General features: G+C 40.9%; 1 protein-coding gene across 4 annotated transcripts in view; it reads right to left on the bottom strand.

The window, feature by feature from the left end:
* Positions 1-814: 814 nt before the first annotated feature.
* LOC126191121 (transcriptional repressor p66-alpha) overlaps positions 815-17,479 on the bottom strand; it is an 88,598-nt gene continuing 71,933 nt past the window's right edge. For all 4 annotated transcript variants that reach the window (XM_049931866.1, XM_049931869.1, XM_049931867.1 and 1 more), the window contains one exon: positions 815-3,840. In XM_049931866.1, the coding sequence (XP_049787823.1) occupies positions 3,182-3,840 (659 nt within the window). In that variant the 3' untranslated portion in view covers positions 815-3,181. The remainder of the gene's footprint in view (positions 3,841-17,479) is intronic.

Genomic DNA, 17,479 nt, shown 5'->3' on the forward strand with positions numbered 1-17,479 from the left:
AACAATGGGTGCAATGCTTGTGATCCAATGCCAATCATCACAGGTACCAGGTGATCAGCATGGGTGGCTATACAACGAGACGCCATTCGTGCCTTATACAAGGCAATGCAGTCATGCGTAGAACAAGTTATCAGGGCACATGGACAACCCTGCATCTACTAAACAACAAAACACAAACCAAACTGAGGTGACTGAAATGCCAATCATTTCTGGAGAACATACTAATGTACATGTTCTGTGAACATGAACGTCCTATCTCTAATCATTCAAGGTGTTCCGTTTTTTCTGAATGTTAGTGTACTTAAGCAAATGCCATATTGATGTAAACAAGCCATACAGCTATTTCAGTTGTCATCTCTTCACACAAATATGTGGCAAGACAGTAACAGAGAATGAAGAGTTCGAGCACAGCTCATTATCAGAAAATCGATGTTGGTCATAGACACGAGTGTCATCTTGTGACAGCAGTAAACACTGTTTCCTACTGTTCTGGTGCTTGTATCAGAATATAAATATATTAATGGCTGCAGAATTTCACCAATAACTCAAATTTACATCTTTTTGGAACTTGACCCATTATTTGCTTACATACCACAATTTAGTACCACATAAACAAAGAGAGCCATCACGAAGGAAACCTCATTATTTTTTCTTGGTAGAACATTGTTGTTAGGGTGTCAAAAATCTTCATCCACACCGACAAGGAGGAGGATGGAGTCCACACATGCTTCAAGCAGAATACTCGAGTAGGCAAAAGGTAACAACTGCCAACAATGAATTCAACAGATATTGTTATTACATTTTCCAACGTAAGATTTTAATCTTTCTATTTTTATACATATGGAAATGTTTACATACAAATTACATAGCAACATGAAATGCAAGGAAATAGTTAGCAAAATTAATGAACTGGAGGGATTATTTTTACAGAGAGAACATAGTTGCCGACTGCTGTTCAGTCAACTTGCCATAAATTTACTGTCACATTCTTTCAACAGTTTTAAATTAAATTCATGAGAAACAAATCTACAAGATTCATAAACCACAAATACATTTACACTGTCAATGTAAATGTGCATTCAAATTATTTATGTACACTAACATCAACTTGTCGAAGAATGCATTGTACGCAGTAATTCTCTATACATCCAGTGTTTCAAGGTCTTGTAAAAAATTACTACTATCTACAATGCACAAGTTTCTGATTTACGTATATTTTGGGAAAGCTTTGAGGTAACATTTTAGAATGAGTCAAAACAAAAAGGGTGCCAACAGCTATAAATAAACAATAAAATCAAAAATATTTAATAAGTTGATTAGTACTGTTTCAGTAAGACATAAGCTTTCCAAAACAAAGTCACAAGTTTTTTCATACAAATATGAAAAAAGCACAATTCTGAAATGACAAGAAAGTTGGTTGAACAAAATCATGGTAATTCAGATCGGCATCTCTCGTTAGCTACAATCAAATAACTGAAATACTGCACAAACTAATAACACAAAGAAACGAGAATGCTCAACGACTAGATAACTGACAGGCAAGAACCCCCTTACACTCCACAATGTGTACGGCAGGCACCCAAATTATAGATACATCACCCTGATTTCTGTTTTGCCAATTTAACTGGCAATTCTCGCAACACGAGTAGCAAATCAAATTTTTTATTTCTTAATTATGAGCTTTGTCGATCAAAGGTATATAACCATCACACAACAGCAAGAATAAACCTGTCATTCGTAAAATATATTTTATGTATTACAGTAAAATCCCTGCAAACTCATGGCAAAAACGACTATATTTATATCCTAGCAGTAGGACACTAAAATGTGCTTGGATGTTCAGTACTGCACATTTTAAGGTACACTACTGTTAGCACCATTTATACCAAACAATGAGGTGATTTCGGTTACCTGAAATTCCCAGAAATTTGATACCTGTTATATGATGACAATGGAGATTACAACTTCTTTATCAGAAAAATTGACAAAGTGACTGAGATTACAGATGCACAAGGGACATGACAGATACGGACACTGTGAAATTCTCCTACGATGTAATACATTATCTACAGCTTAGATTTACACTTCCATCACAAACTAGAAATTCACTACAGAGGTAATAACAGAAACAATAAAAGCTGTTTACAGAGCATACACACACGTACACACACACACAGGTATTCAATAAATTATACAAAAGAAATAAATATACAATTTGTAGTGGCTACAAGACCTTTTAAACACTAATGTTTGAAAAGATAATACAATATACTCCTTTCAGTTAATTCACAGAACAAAAAAGGAAAAACCTTAATAAATACAAATGAGCATAAACTCTTAAATGAATTCCCTTTTTCTTCTAGCCCCACCCACCCACTCTCACTCTGTCTCTCTCAAACACACACACACACACACACACACACACACACACACACACTTCAGACAGAGAAAGAGAATCAAATCAAACCAGTCATCCTAAAAACACATCCTCTAAAAACGAATGACAATGCCAGAAAGTTTGCCATGTGCATGTTCATACAAAAACTAGTCATAACTGTTCAAACAAAATAAATAAGCTGTGTAAATACTGGCAAAGAACACAATGACTGGAATCCCAATACTCCATCTGTGCACCAAGAGCCATTTCCATTATACAGTAATTCTACAGTGTCAGAACAAGAGAATACACTGCAGATGGCCACAACCATTTTAGTGAAAAATGCTCCATTATTTAAAAACATGCATTACGGATAATAAAATCTATATGTCACACCTGACAAATTACTGAGAAATATTTTTTTCTTAAAGTACCCCTAAACATTCTTACTAAGATCTTTGTATTTAACAGCCTCAATTCACTTGCTTAAAAGCTTCCTTCAAATTTTGTACATTCTTAGAAAACCCGCTACACACATACCCGAAACAGAAAATGGCATTAAGCTTCTTAAGCAGAAATGCCATTTCATTCAGACACCAGCTGAAAATCTCACTTTCAGGTACAGCATTCCTCAATGAACTACATCACGTTACTCGTTTCAGATACAATCCACTATTCAGAAATGTCACCTAGACAGACTGTATAAATTACATCCACCAGAATATTGCTGGCAATCACCGGAGACCCTGCGGAAACACGAGCCGGGGTCTACCGGCCAGCGAGATCCCAGGGAGCGGGCGGCCATCACGTCTTCCAATTGTTAATGTGCGAGCGAGAGGGCGAAGGTGAGGGTGGAGGAATCATATCGAGAAGATACTGACGTTGGAGGTCAACTGCCTGACGCTGCAGTTCTACTAAATTGGCGGCAGCAGTCGCGACCGGTCCTTTGCTGCCAGCAACAGCGAGCTGGTACGGATAGAGCATCGGGTTGAAAGCGGAAAGCACGTGTGCAGGTAATGGCTGATGTGGAGGGAGGCCACGGAGCAGCTGCTGATGTAAGGCTGCAGCAACGTGATGAGCTGACGTAGCTCCAAACTTGCCGGCAGCCGCAGCTGCAGTTTCAGCCGCTAGCTTGGCCAACGGGTGTTCCCGCGCCGGAGGTGTCGGTGGTGGGGGAGGAGGGGGAGTCGGAGCATGCTGACGAGTTGGCGTTGCAGGTTTCGGTGCTGCGGGAGGTGGAGGAGGAGGTGCTGCTGCCACGGCTGCCACTGCCGCCACAGCTGCCGCGGCAGCCACAGGCTCGGGAGACGCCCCGCCTGCCTGAGCCAGACGTTGCTCTATTTCCTGCTCTTGCTGCAGTGCTTTCACAAATGCCGTCTTCAAGCGGTTTGTATGTTCCGCTTTAAGAGCCTTTTTCACGTTCGTTGTTACGCACTGCTCACATATGACTTTTGGTTCTTTGCCTGAAAAAAAGAGAGACAGATCAGATGATGAAACTACTTTTCTGTTTGAGCCTACAACAGATGAAACAAAAGTAAAAGGAAAAAAGAAAACAACATCAAAGGCTAGCACTTACAAACTGGTTCTTAGTAACTGGAGACTCTTACTTTAATAACTGTTCCATATTTCAGTAATTGCTGTATCTCGTATAGGCTCTAATGTCTACAGCAACACACACTGATGAGCCAAAATAGGATGACCAATGCCAACTGCAGGAACTAATGTCACCAAGTGGCACTGCATGAATGGAACATGGTAGGGAAATTATGTAAGCAGAGCAGAGATGAATGGGAAAGCATTCTAACAGATGTACATCTGCAAAAGGAGAAATCCACTGACACAAGCGACTCTGATAAATGACAGACTGTTATGGCGCAACACCTGGGGACGATCATCTTGAAAAATGCAAAGCTGGTTGGCTGTTCACGTACTACTGTTGTGAGAACTTATGGAAAGTGGTTGAAGGACAGTGAATCTGTGGGTAAACAATAAGATGTCGAATGTCCACGTCTCATCACAGCACATGGAAATCAGAGGCTGGCCCCAACTATCAAGGAGAATAGGTAGCGATCTGTGGCAGATGAGATGACAGAGAACAAAGCTGGTGCAAGCACAAGTATTTTGGTGCACATCGTTAGTGCACATTGCTGGAGGTGGGGCTCAGCTATGAATGACCCGTACATGTTCCAATGTTGACCTGACAATGCTGTCAATTGCAACTGCATTGCACACGAATTCATCGAGACTGGATTCTGGATCAACAGAAACATGTCACTTGGTTGGACAGATCACATTTACTGTTACACAATGCTGATGGTCATGCCCAAATACATCGGGATGAGGACAAAAAGCTGCTTGTGACATGCACTGTGTCTTGGAAACTGAGTGGTCTGGGGGAGGTGGGGCATCATTATCTTATGGCTGGTGTTCACCTGGGCTCCCAAAGGACCTGTGGTGGTAATCAAAGGCGTAGTCAGCAGTGGACTATGTGAACATTACTGCGGACCACTCATATCCACTCATGCTCAACATCTTCCCCAATAGCGATAACATTTTTCTGTAAGATAACTGTCATTGTCAGAATAGTGCTATAAAGTTTTGAAGAGCATGACAGTGAACTCGTGCTGATTTCTTGGCCACAAAATTCACCTCAACTGAACCAACAGAACTCAACTGGGATTCTGTGCCCACAAACCACTGGACCTTGATTTATGGAGACTGCTTCACCTGTGTGTGGATGCCTGGTACCACACACCTCTGAAAACTTATCAAGGTCTTGTAGAATCTATGGCATGCAGAATCGCTGCTGTAGTGCCACAGGTCTACTCTCTAACGTTTTGGCTCATCAATTTATGTGAAGCGCTTAAGGATTCTATTACAGTATTTATAAGGCACATAATGTAAATAAAGTATAATTATTGTAACATAAAATATACATACAACTTGTCACATAGGCTACTTGACAAAATTTTCACTGTAACTTGTTGAAGGGAAGATACAGTGAGAGAGGGAAACTATTTTTGTTTGTCTGTAACATCAAATGCTTCTAAAAAAACAACGATATATGTTTGATGTAATTGCTACTACTTTGAATGTGACAAGACCAAAGCGATTTCTTTTTGTTCTGCAGTCCATGCTGTGTGTTCCACTGTCTTGTGCCCCATCAGTGCTAAGGATGAAAGGGAGGCACTTTTGAATGTGGTGTGGGCAGTAACTGTAAAAAATGAAGGTACTGTCGATGTATGGCATGTCTGATGGTTCTGTTAAAAACGTCTGTTCGTATCACAAAGTGAACATTTCAGTATTACCCAGGCAACGCAAGTGATTAAGTTTGAAAAACAGCAGCTTATTCCAAAACTAAGAAAGAACATTCACAGATTATATTTTGCAATCATAAATATAAACTTGTTTTACTAAACAGTAACAGGAGACTCCATACATATAAAAACAACAATATTATAATATTGTTATATTCCAACCTGGATTTTCCATAGTTGAACAACAATATTATTGATATTATACTGATCTTTCCACTGTAGTGAAGTTTAAAATCCAAATTAAAACTTATAACCACCCAACAAATTGCAATAAAGTAATGATACTGAGTACAATTACATCATTGCCAAACGGGTAAGGCACTTTTTCCATCACCCGGATCTCCAGGACAGCCTGCTCACCGAGATACATGGGACAAGAGGCAATGGTTGCCATAGTAATTGCTTAGATGGAAGCAGCACTCTATCAAAGGTGAGAAAAAAAGTGTGTGTGGGCACTAAGATCACCCGATGGACACCAATGACACCCTGATCAGAGTGGTATGTTTGAATTTCTGCCTCAGTCAGGCCATTGAGCAGCCTAGTGTAAATAACCCCACGGGAAGAATTCAGAGTTCCATGGGCCTTGACATGAACAGGATAGTCATGGAGAAGCAAAACAGGAAGCAGTTGTTGTGCTTGAGAATCAGTGGCAAAGTGCCACCACGTAAATGAGAGCAGGATTTCACAGGGCCAGCAACTGATCTCACCATCTCTCTGAATAAGAAATGAATTTACTGTTGCACAGGACTGACCGCCTTCAGTGCGTGAAACCACGAGGAACCGTGGTGCAGCTGGGAGTGTCTTTGAATCAGGAGCTTCATTCTGTTTAATTTTGGTAGGTGTGGACTGGGAAGATGATGATTGATTCATTGTGAGAAAATCCCCCATGACTGCCAGCATCTCCAATGGCACACTCCTTCCAACTGCCCCCCCCCCCCCCCCCTCCCCAGAAGGGGCTCATCCACCTTAGGTGATTGTTCACTCTTCAGGTCATACCTCCCAAACACCTGACAGAGGGACCAATCGGCAATTTGGGAAGAAAGCAGCTCAGGCAAGCACCCCTACCTGGGCCTGGACTGTACCAAGGGGTATATGCAGATCCTATCTGTCAATCCGCATTGGGAATTATGTGCTACCCAATCAACACGTCAGATGCATGGGCTGGCCTTCAGGAGAGCACACGGAGGAAGAAGAAAAAGAGGAGCCTCAAACACTAAAGCAGAGGAAGGATAGGAGAAAGTGAATGAAGAAAGGAAAAAAAAGGAATGAAAAACAGTGGTGAGACTGTTCTTATGTCAGCTACTGCCAAAAAACACAGCCATGTTCTCCAAGGGATAGGAAAAGGAATAGCAAGAGAAAAGATGCTGCAAAAGCCGGGGGCCCGTGGTATCCAAGCACAAACCTGCCAAAGTGCGGCAAGTCCCCGCGGGGAGGGGGGCCTTATAGAGATGGTGGACACATTGTTTCGTACAAGATTCTATGCATTACCAGCTGTTACAATGTTGACACAACAGTATTGTAAAAGCCGGTGTTATTGAAGCTCGTATACTGAAATCTTGATTCTGAGAGCTAAGACAATTCATCACAGAACAAAAGGGTGGAAACATTTTGAACTAGTTCTCCATGACTAGAAGAAAAACTGTCTTCTCAGGAAAATGGATGGCCCAACACAATTGCCACCATTGCTGTTTTCAAACAATAGAAGTATTATTGCTGCTAATTCAATGTCACTTTTCTAGGGTCCTGAAGCAAAACCAAGATCTTTCACTGACACATGAAGCTCTAACAGTCCATCACCAGCCAGCAAGTAGGACATAAGTAATTATTTGCTAACAAATAACAAAAAAGTTGATGGCCACATGAAACTGCATTTTCAAACCTTTTTGTGCCCAACGCAATTTACAAATTTCCCCTCAATTTGCAAAGTGGCCAATATCATAAGTTCAACAAAAGTTGGATGGAGAAATATTTTTGGTTAGTATGATCATCCAAAGAGGACACTGCCTTCTGAAAGTACTGCACATTTTTTACTAAGACAAAATCAGGTAAAGGTAGTTATCTAAATGGTGGAGCCCTGGTAAGCTCCAAATTTTCAAAGTGGAATCTTCTGAATATTTCAACATCCATGCATGTAACACTTACCTTAAGGCTGGCATAATCACGATGAACAAAACGAAAGATATAAAACACATGCAACACCCACTAGGAACTCTGGAAGTGGTACATAATTTCTTTGGGTCACCAAAGTGTAGGACAATATTAAATATGCCCTTGAACCATTAACCAAAGTTTGAGTCAGGGGTCTGATACATACCACACTAACTAGTTGGACTGAGTGCCTTTGCAGTGCACAAGACTTCAAGAAAATATACAGTTTTGTTGTTTCGGCTCTGGGAAAGATTCATGAATTTGACAACAAGATCACATCCCACAATGCTTCTATCAGCAGCCACCACCAAGGGAGATTTTGTCAACCACTCAGTTATACTTTATCTGGTTACACTGGATGAGTCAATCTGTCGTCAACTTCAGCACCAAGATGCAGATTTTGCAGAGTTAATCAACAATGTTAGGGTTCTCAAAAATGAACTGCTGACAATGAGAAAAATGTTGATGATAGCTTTCAACCAGCTTTTCGTAGAAGCCAAAGAATTAGCTTTGGCTAATTGGGGTTGAAATCGAGCAACCAAGCATTTCTACCAAGAAAGCACATTGTGCAAATTAGGATACCGGTGATGATATTGGTTCTTGACACTTTGTGAACTTTGTATCTCATAGCTTTGCATCTCAAATGCAACTTCAATTTCTATCTTGGTGGATTTGAGTTTCTTTTCTACTGCGACAAATACACAACCTCCATTTCCAATTACTCAACCCTTTGTTACGCACATTACTTTTCGCAAAAAATCTCACTGCTATAAATTTCAGGTTTCAACCAGCTTTCTGTACCTAGTATTATGTGCGCTTCACTGCTTTTCAGGAGCACTGCCAGCTCTGGCACTTTGTTCCAAATGCTTTGGCAGTTTACAACTACGATTCTGATGCCGTCATCTGTGTGTGTGTGTGTGTGTGTGTGTGTGTGTGTGTGTGTGTGTGTGTATGGGGGGGGGGGGGGTATTTGGACTGGATGGAGAGTCACTTACTTCAAAACCAACCCTTGTGTGCATCCCACACACAGTCAGCTACCTGGGTAGCAGCCTCTGATGTGTAGTGTACTCCTGACCCATTTAATGGTACGAGGTGCATTCAAGTTCTAAGGCCGCCGATTTTTTTTTTCTAATTAACTACTCACCCGAAATCGATGAAACTGGCGTTACTTCTCGACATAATCGCCCTGCAGACGTACACATTTTTCACAACGCTGATGCCATGATTCCATGGCAGCGGCGAAGGCTTCTTTAGGAGTCTGTTTTGACCACTGGAAAAATCACTGAGGCAATAGCAGCACGGCTGGTGAATGTGTGGCCACGGAGAGTGTCTTTCATTGTTGGAAAAAGCCAAAAGTCACTAGGAGCCAGGTCAGGTGAGTAGGGAGCATGAGGAATCACTTCAAAGTTGTTATCACGAAGAAACTGTTGCGTAACGTTAGCTCGATGTGTGGGTGCGTTGTCTTGGTGAAACAGCACACGCGCAACCCTTCCCGGACGTTTTTGTTGCAGTGCAGGAAGGAATTTGTTCTTCAGAACATTTTCGTAGGATGCACCTGTTACCGTAGTGCCCTTGGGAACGCAATGGGTAAGGATTACGCCCTCGCTGTCCCAGAACATGGACACCATCATTTTTTCAGCACTGGCGGTTACCCAAAATTTTTTTGGTGGCGGTGAATCTGTGTGCTTCCACTGAGCTGACTGGTGCTTTGTTTCTGGATTGAAAAATGGCATCCACGTCTCATCCATTGTCACAACCGACGAAAAGAAAGTCCCATTCATGCTGTCGTTGTGTGTCAACATTGCTTGGCAAAATGCCACACGTGCAGCCATGTGGTCATCCGTCAGCATTCGTGGCACCCACCTGGATGACACTTTTCACATTTTCAGGTCGTCATGCAGGATTGTGTGCACAGAACCCACAGAAATGCCAACTCTGAAGGCGATCTGTTCAACAGTCATTCAGCGATCCCCCAAAACAATTCTCTCCACTTTCTCGATCATGTCGTCAGACCGGCTTGTGCGAGCCCGAGGTTGTTTCGGTTTGTTGTCACACGATGTTCTGCCTTCATTAAACTGTCGCACCCACAAACGCACTTTCGACATATCCATAACTCCATCACCACATATCTCCTTCAACTGTCGATGAATTTCAATTGGTTTCACACCACGTAAATTCAGAAAACGAATGATTGCACGCTGTTCAAGTAAGGAAAATGTCGCCATTTTAAGTATTTAAAACAGTTCTCATTCTCGCCGCTGGCGGTAAAATTCCATCTGCCGTACGGTGCTGCCATCTCTGGGACGTATTGACAACGAACGCGGCCTCATTTTAAAACAATGTGCATGTTTCTATCTCTTTCCAGTCCGGAGAAAAAAAATCAGAGGCCTTAGAACTTGAATGCACCTCGTACTCCACAGCTCTTAACCCCTTGGCTGAAGTCTAGGAAGCAGGACAGCAAAATATAGGATATGTGAAAGGGAAAAGGGCAAAAAAACCATGGGTCACACAAGAAATGATTTCCAAGATGGAGGAGAGAAGAAAATTTGAAAACAAGAACACTGAAGACGCGAGAAAGATGTACCGAAGGTTAAATAATGAACTGCGAAGAGAAACTGAGCAGGTTAGGAAAAAATGGCTAAAAGAGGAATGTGATGCAATTGAACAACTGGACAGGAAGGGAAGATACGACTTACTATACAACAGAGTAAAGCCTATGACATGGGATCAAAACAGAGAAGGAAGTGCTACTACAGAAATTTTTAGTAAAGACAAAGAGGTAGTGTACAAAGATCGTGACAATGACCTCCAGAGATGGGAAGAATATCTAAAAGAGCTATATGACAAAGATTGCAAACCAAATACTCTGGAACTTGGAATCACTCAACAGTGAATGTGATGACGAGGAAGGACCAACCATCATAACGGAAGAAGTAAAGTTTGCCATAGCTGCAATGAAAAATGGCAAAGCACTAGTTACAGATACGATACTGGGGAAATATTAAAATGCTTGAACCAATATGGAATAAGAGAAATGTTGAGGTCATGTAATAAAATATATGACAGTGGTGAATGGCCTGAGGACTTTGTGACAACAGTGATGATTCCATTGTCGAAAAAACAAGGAACCAAGACATGCAGTGAGCACAGGACAATCAGCCTCATTTCACATGCAGCCAAAGTGATGTTAAGAATAATTAATAAGAGACTTGAAAAAGCAATGGAGGAGAACCTTGGCGAGGAGCAGCAGGGCTTTAGATGGAATACAGGCACCAAAGATGCAATACGGCTCCTACGAATCTTGGGAGAAAGTTTTTAATTGGAAAAAAAAAAAGAAGAGAGAGAGAGAGAGAGAGAGAGAGAGAGAGAGAGAGAGAGAAGAGACCTCTATATGTGCTTCATCAATCTAGAAAAGGCATTTGACAATGGCTTGGGACAAGCTGCCGATTATAATGAGGGAAAGGACAGAGGACTGGAAAATCGGAAGACTCATTATATCTGAATCAAAAAGCCTCAGTTAAAGTGAGTGGAGGAAGAACAAACTGGATCGGACTAGGAAAAGGAGTAAGACAAGGATGCTGTCTATCACCTACCTTTTTCAACCTCTACTTGGAAAATTTGATTGACCAATGCTCATTAGATGACATAGCAGTAGAAATTGGAGGAAGAAGAGTAGGTTGTTTGAGGTTTGCTGATGACATGGCCCTTCTAGCCACAGGGGAAAAATAATTACAGGATTTGGTGGACACCATTGAAGCTAATGGAAAAATTATGGAATGAAAATTAACACAAAGAAAACAAAAGTATTAGCACTAGGAGAAAATAAAGAAATAAAAATTATGCCAAATGGAGAAATATTAGAACAGGTGTAAAATTTTAAGCAGGATAGACACCGACTGGAAGTACAGCAAAGAAATTAAAACAAGGATAGCAATGGCAAATGAGTCATTTTATAAGAAAAGGAGAATTTTCTGCAGCATTCGGGGCAGACAACTGAGGAAAAGACTCATAAAATGTTTCGTATAGAGTGTTCTTCTGTATGGCGCTGAAACATGGACTTTGAGTAAGAAAGACAGAGAAAGGCAGGAGGCTTTTGGAATGTTGACATGGTGGAGGATGGAAAGAAGAAGTTGGATGGACAGAGTAAAAAATGAGGAGGTACTGAGACGAGTGGGAGAGAAAATAGAGTTACTAGATGTAATAAAAAGAAGGAAAAGAAATTGGATTGGGTATATATTAAGAAAGACTGATGGACCGATAAAAACAGTTTTAGAAGGTTATGTAAAAGGGAAAAGGAAGCTAGGAAGGAAGAGATGTCAGATACTGGATGATGTGATGGACGGTACAACATACAGCAGCCTTAAGAAGGTAACAATGGATTGCAGAAAATGGAGAGGCAAAGGACCCGCTAATATAGCAGAAAACTGATTATGATGAGTCGAGCCAATGAGAGAATGTCTGCGACAGCAGGGGTTATGTTGCCAATGCTACTAGGCGGCTATTTGTTGCTACACCATGTTGGTCACCTATCGATTGAATATGTGCAACCTCGAGTTGTAGTCATGGCAACATGGCATTGTCATCATGGCAACATTTACAAATTCCAGAGCTGTGATTCACACTAGGATGTCCTCTCCACACAATGTGCTCCACATACATGACGTTTCAGGGACTTTGGCAGCAGCCTGACAATAGTTATTCAAGAAATAAAAACTAATGACCACACTCTGCTTTTATGGCGATTCTGAAACCAATGCTGGTGGTAAACAAAATGTTACACACCTCACTACATGAACTCTTGTTGGACTCTACATCCAAGTGTATAAAAATACAGAGACAATGCAAGAGTTATCATATGGCATTTCCTGCCAGATTTGAGTAAATGAAAAAACTGAAAGGAGACGAGGCAAAGGGAACAAAGTCAGTCAGGTGTTAACCACAAGTAAGCTGTTATGTGCTAAAAGCCAGAAATCTAGCCAGCTATTCCATTCTTCAGATACTGAGCCCTTCTTGGTTACCAGTCCAAAATATACATTATTCATGAATGAAAAATATTTGGATCAATGCCCTCCACCTCTCAAGTGACAACACAAATTGACAGCATCAAAAAGTGCACACAGAACTCTAGGCAGAAAATAACAAGACACTAAAAAAATTTTGAACACAGCACATTCTAACAGGACAGTTGATGAATACTGTCAGAGAAAATTGTCTAGCTGCTTCTACTTGCTGGTCTGAATTGGATATGCTTGAGAAACCCACTAATAGCAGTCGTATCTAAGGTGCCTACTTTGATATCACACATCTATTGCTTCCAGTACCCATCTAAATGTGTTGTTCATTAATGAGCAATGTCACTCATTCAACACCCCATGGCACTCCACTTTAAATGAAACATTTTCCAAAGCAGGGGGCAGGAGAATTACTATTACTACTGTTACCACCACCACCAAAAATTAGACACCATACCATCTTACACCAGTCTATATTTTCCCTCATACTAAACTATCTAATGTCTTATGGGAACCATAATTCATCATACACTTACTCATCACTAGTCATGTCACTGTTTTCAGATGTAAATGCCAAAGTTCTAAGTGAAGAACCAACAACCAGGATAGCACTGTCCCAATGACTACAACCTATAGTTTGCAGTGTGCAGTTTGGGGACCATGCAGAACATTAGGTGTTGATTTTTTATTTAGTGTATGTGTAGTGAGGCCATTAAATCACTGTCGTGATTAATAAGGGTGACTTCCAGCAAACACAAGTATTACAATCGCACACAACAAGAATTTTAAGTTCATGGAGAAGAAATAAACACTCTGAGGTTTTCCAATAACATTGTACGAGGGTTGACTGAAAAGTAATGCCTCCACTTTCATAACTTTTCAACAGTTGGCAGCATTGGTATGTGACAGGTACTGGCTTGTTCCGTAGCCTCTTCTCTACAGCTCCAGTAGCCGGGAAGCCTTAGCATTGAACAGTTGTGTTGTTACAGTGTAAAGTATGGAACCTGTGCAGACGGTCAGTCAATGTGATTTAAGCAACCTGCAGTCATTTAATTCTTGACAGCAGAAGGTGTCACCCCGAAGGAGATTCATCATCAGAGAATGAAAGCAGTTTATGGTGATTGTGTTGTGAGTACTGTGCGTCATTGGGCGAATAAGTTTAAAGATGAGACGGGAACATCTGACCTAAATGACAAAGAGTTGGACAGCCTGTGACAGCAACCACAGAGTTTCACAAGCAAAGTAGACTGATTCAGGACGATCGTCATACCATTAAGAGACAAATTGAAAACACAATCGGCATTTCACAAGAACGTGTGGGTCATATTAGTGCTTTGCTTGGCTAGCAGAAGATCCGTGCACGATGGATACCCCAGATGCTAACTCCTGAAATGAAAGTGCACAGACTTGAAATTTGCCAGGAACTCCTCTCATGTTATGAGAATGAAGGTGACGCCTTACTCCATTCAACTGTGACAGGAGATGAAATGTGGGTACACCATTATGACCCAGAGACGAAATGTCTGTCTATGGAATATCAACACAAAGATTCGCCCCAGAAAAAGAAATTCAAGGTGCATCCCTCAGCTAGAATAATCATGGCCATATTATTCTGAAATGCACATGGTGTTATCCATGTTGATTTCCTTGACTGTGGAACAACAATAAACTCAGAGTGTTACATCACAACGCTGCGAACTCTGAAACGACGGCTAACAAGGGTCCAAAAGGAAAAGGGAAATGTTTTCCTGCAGCATGACAATGCCAAACCATGCACTTCACATGCCACCACAGCAGAACTTCAGAGACTGAATCTCACCACCGTACAGCATCCTCCATACAGTCCAGATTTAGCACCGCCTGACTTCCATCTGTTCCCGATAATGAAAGACGATCTGCGGGGACATCATTATGCTTCTGATGAAGACGTTGAGAGAACTGTGAGACTGTGGTTGCGGAAACAGTGTCGAATTCGTCCATGATGGCGTTGGGAAACTACTTCATCATTGGCAGGAATGTATCCAAATTGGCTGGTGATTATGGGGGAAAAAGTGAATATTGGTAATTAAAGATCACATTCTAAGGATTATTTCTGCATTTGATTTATCAAAATATTCCCATCCAAAACCAATTAATGAAGGGAGAGGCATTACTTTTCATTCAACCCTCGTAATTCTGTTAGAGATAGCAAAGGACTTGGTAGAGCAGTTTAATGGAATGGACAGTGTCTTGAAAGGAGGATATAAGACGAACACCAACAAAAGCAAAACAAGGATAATGGAATGTAATCAAATTCAATCACGTGGTGTTGAAGGAATCAGATTAGGAAACGATACAGTAGTAGGTGAGCTTTGTTACTTGGGCAACAAATAACCTGATGATGTTTGAAGTAGAGAGGAGATCAAATTTAGGCTGGCAATAGCAAGAAAAGTGTTCCTGAAGAAAAGAGATCTGTTAACATCGATTATAGATTTAAGTGTTAGGAAGTCTTCTCTGAAAGTATTTGTATGAAGTGTAGCCATGTATGGAAGTCAAATATGGATGATACAGAGTTTAGACAACAAGAGAATACAAACCAGCCTTCGGACTGAGGAGAAGAAGGGGGAGAAAGAGGAGGAGGACGACGACGACGACGACGACAAGAGTGAATCTGAGTGAGTCCGCCCAAACTGAGCATATCCCAGCATTGCCAGGTGGCAGGGTGGGGAACAGAAGGGGCATATGATGTGGGATAGAAAAGTAAGAGCACACCTGTGACACTGCGCAATATTCTCCGCCTCTCACTGTACAGAATGTGTCATGCAGCCATCCTCCACCACTAACAACCGAGAGAAATCTAAAGCATTTTCAAAGTTATTTACAGAATGATGTGGAAGTTACTTCCCCAAAACTAGAACATTGCTGGAATTATTTTATTATGCCTGGAAGGAAGCAAACAATGAATAAAAAGGTACAGACTTATCAACTGCTTCTCCTAATGTGCAAATGCTCACAAAAATTATCACAAATTTCATAAAAATTCACTATTTTTGTCAGAGAGGCTTTGTAAATGGATTGTAAAGTCACAGCTTGGTGCAGGAAGTAAAAATAATGAATGTGGTTCTGTAAGTGAGCACAGTAACAAGAGCCCATGTGGGTATGCAAATACCTTGTCCAAACCAAAGTTCCATGGCTATATAGAAGAGAAGACCACAGCTTTCACATGCTGTCAGTAGATGCAGATGAACTTTGAGACAGTTTCAAGACTGAGGCATTCACAGATACACAGTCGGCAATTGAAATGCGAAGTGTAATAAGATTTTTGGGCTTAAAGAAAATATTATCAGCTGCAGTGCATCATCTACTTGGGGAAGATTGTGTAGTGAATGTGACATCATGAAAACTGTTGTGATTTTGGTGCCAGAAATTTGATATCGGCAGAACAGATGTGCAAGACGAGCAATGGTCATCGCAACAAAGAACATCCACCACGGATGACGATGTATACAATCCAGAATGAAGTTCGGTAGGTAGGAGATATGGTACTGGTGGAAGTAAAACTATGACGGCAAATCATGAGTCGTGCTCGGATAACTCAGTCGGTAGAGCACTTGTTTGCAAGATGCAAAGACCACCTATTTCAAGTCCTGGTCCAGCACACAGTTTGCACAGTCCAGGAAGTTTCAATGTATGCAACGTCCAAAGAGATGATTCAACTGATTGTCAAAATCACATGAGGGAGGTTGGACACAAACTCTACACAGACATGCCAACTTTCAAAAGTGAAAAATCAGGAGACTTTTAGTGGTGTACTATTGCGAGTTACAACACATCCCTGACGATTAAAGTTGCAATAATTCAATAACTGTAACAATTCAATTACATTTGCTTTATTATTTACATGTAAATACTAAATAATGGACATACCTGAGCCTTCAGACTGTATAATTTATCATTCAACATGCTGAACAATATGAATGATGAGCTCTGCAGGTTTCTTTGGATTCACACACATTCAAATGAAGCACTCTCGAGAGAACTACAGTTCGAAATTACGATCAGAGGAAACAAATTAACGTATATTAGATTTCTGTTTTGACATTAGCACAGTTTTTGCATGAATAAATCAGTGTTAAATGATTACACATTTTCATTTCATAATGCAATCCATATTTGCATAGCATCTTATATCTGTAAGACAGCTTTCCCAAATTTAAATCAATTTTATACAAGATGTACATGTTAGGCTTAGCAAATGATCTGAATAGTTTACCAGTCTGAATTCGTTTGATTATGGTAGGTACTTATTCAGCACACCCGTAGCAGACTTACCCTCCTTCAAAAACTCTGAACTAAATTTCTGCTCAAAGCACTTGCCTTTTTGAACTGATTTTAAAATCAAAAATTTCTCCAAAGACGTTTCTGAAAGCATGGACCTGAACTGAGTTTTGGTCTTTGTTAAAAATTCTCTCACATTCCGCATTCCTATGTGGAATTGACAAAATAGCCAGCATCACCTTTGCAAGTTTATCATACTGAAGAACCCCATCAGCCGATTTCTTCTGACCTACCAACGCCCACTGAACATCAATTCTCTCTGCTGCCAAGTTGGTTTCTTACAGCTGTAACTTATAGAACTGAGAGTG

Source organism: Schistocerca cancellata, chromosome 6 (assembly GCF_023864275.1).
Source record: "Schistocerca cancellata isolate TAMUIC-IGC-003103 chromosome 6, iqSchCanc2.1, whole genome shotgun sequence".
In the NCBI taxonomy this organism is placed as follows: Eukaryota; Metazoa; Arthropoda; class Insecta; order Orthoptera; family Acrididae; genus Schistocerca; species Schistocerca cancellata.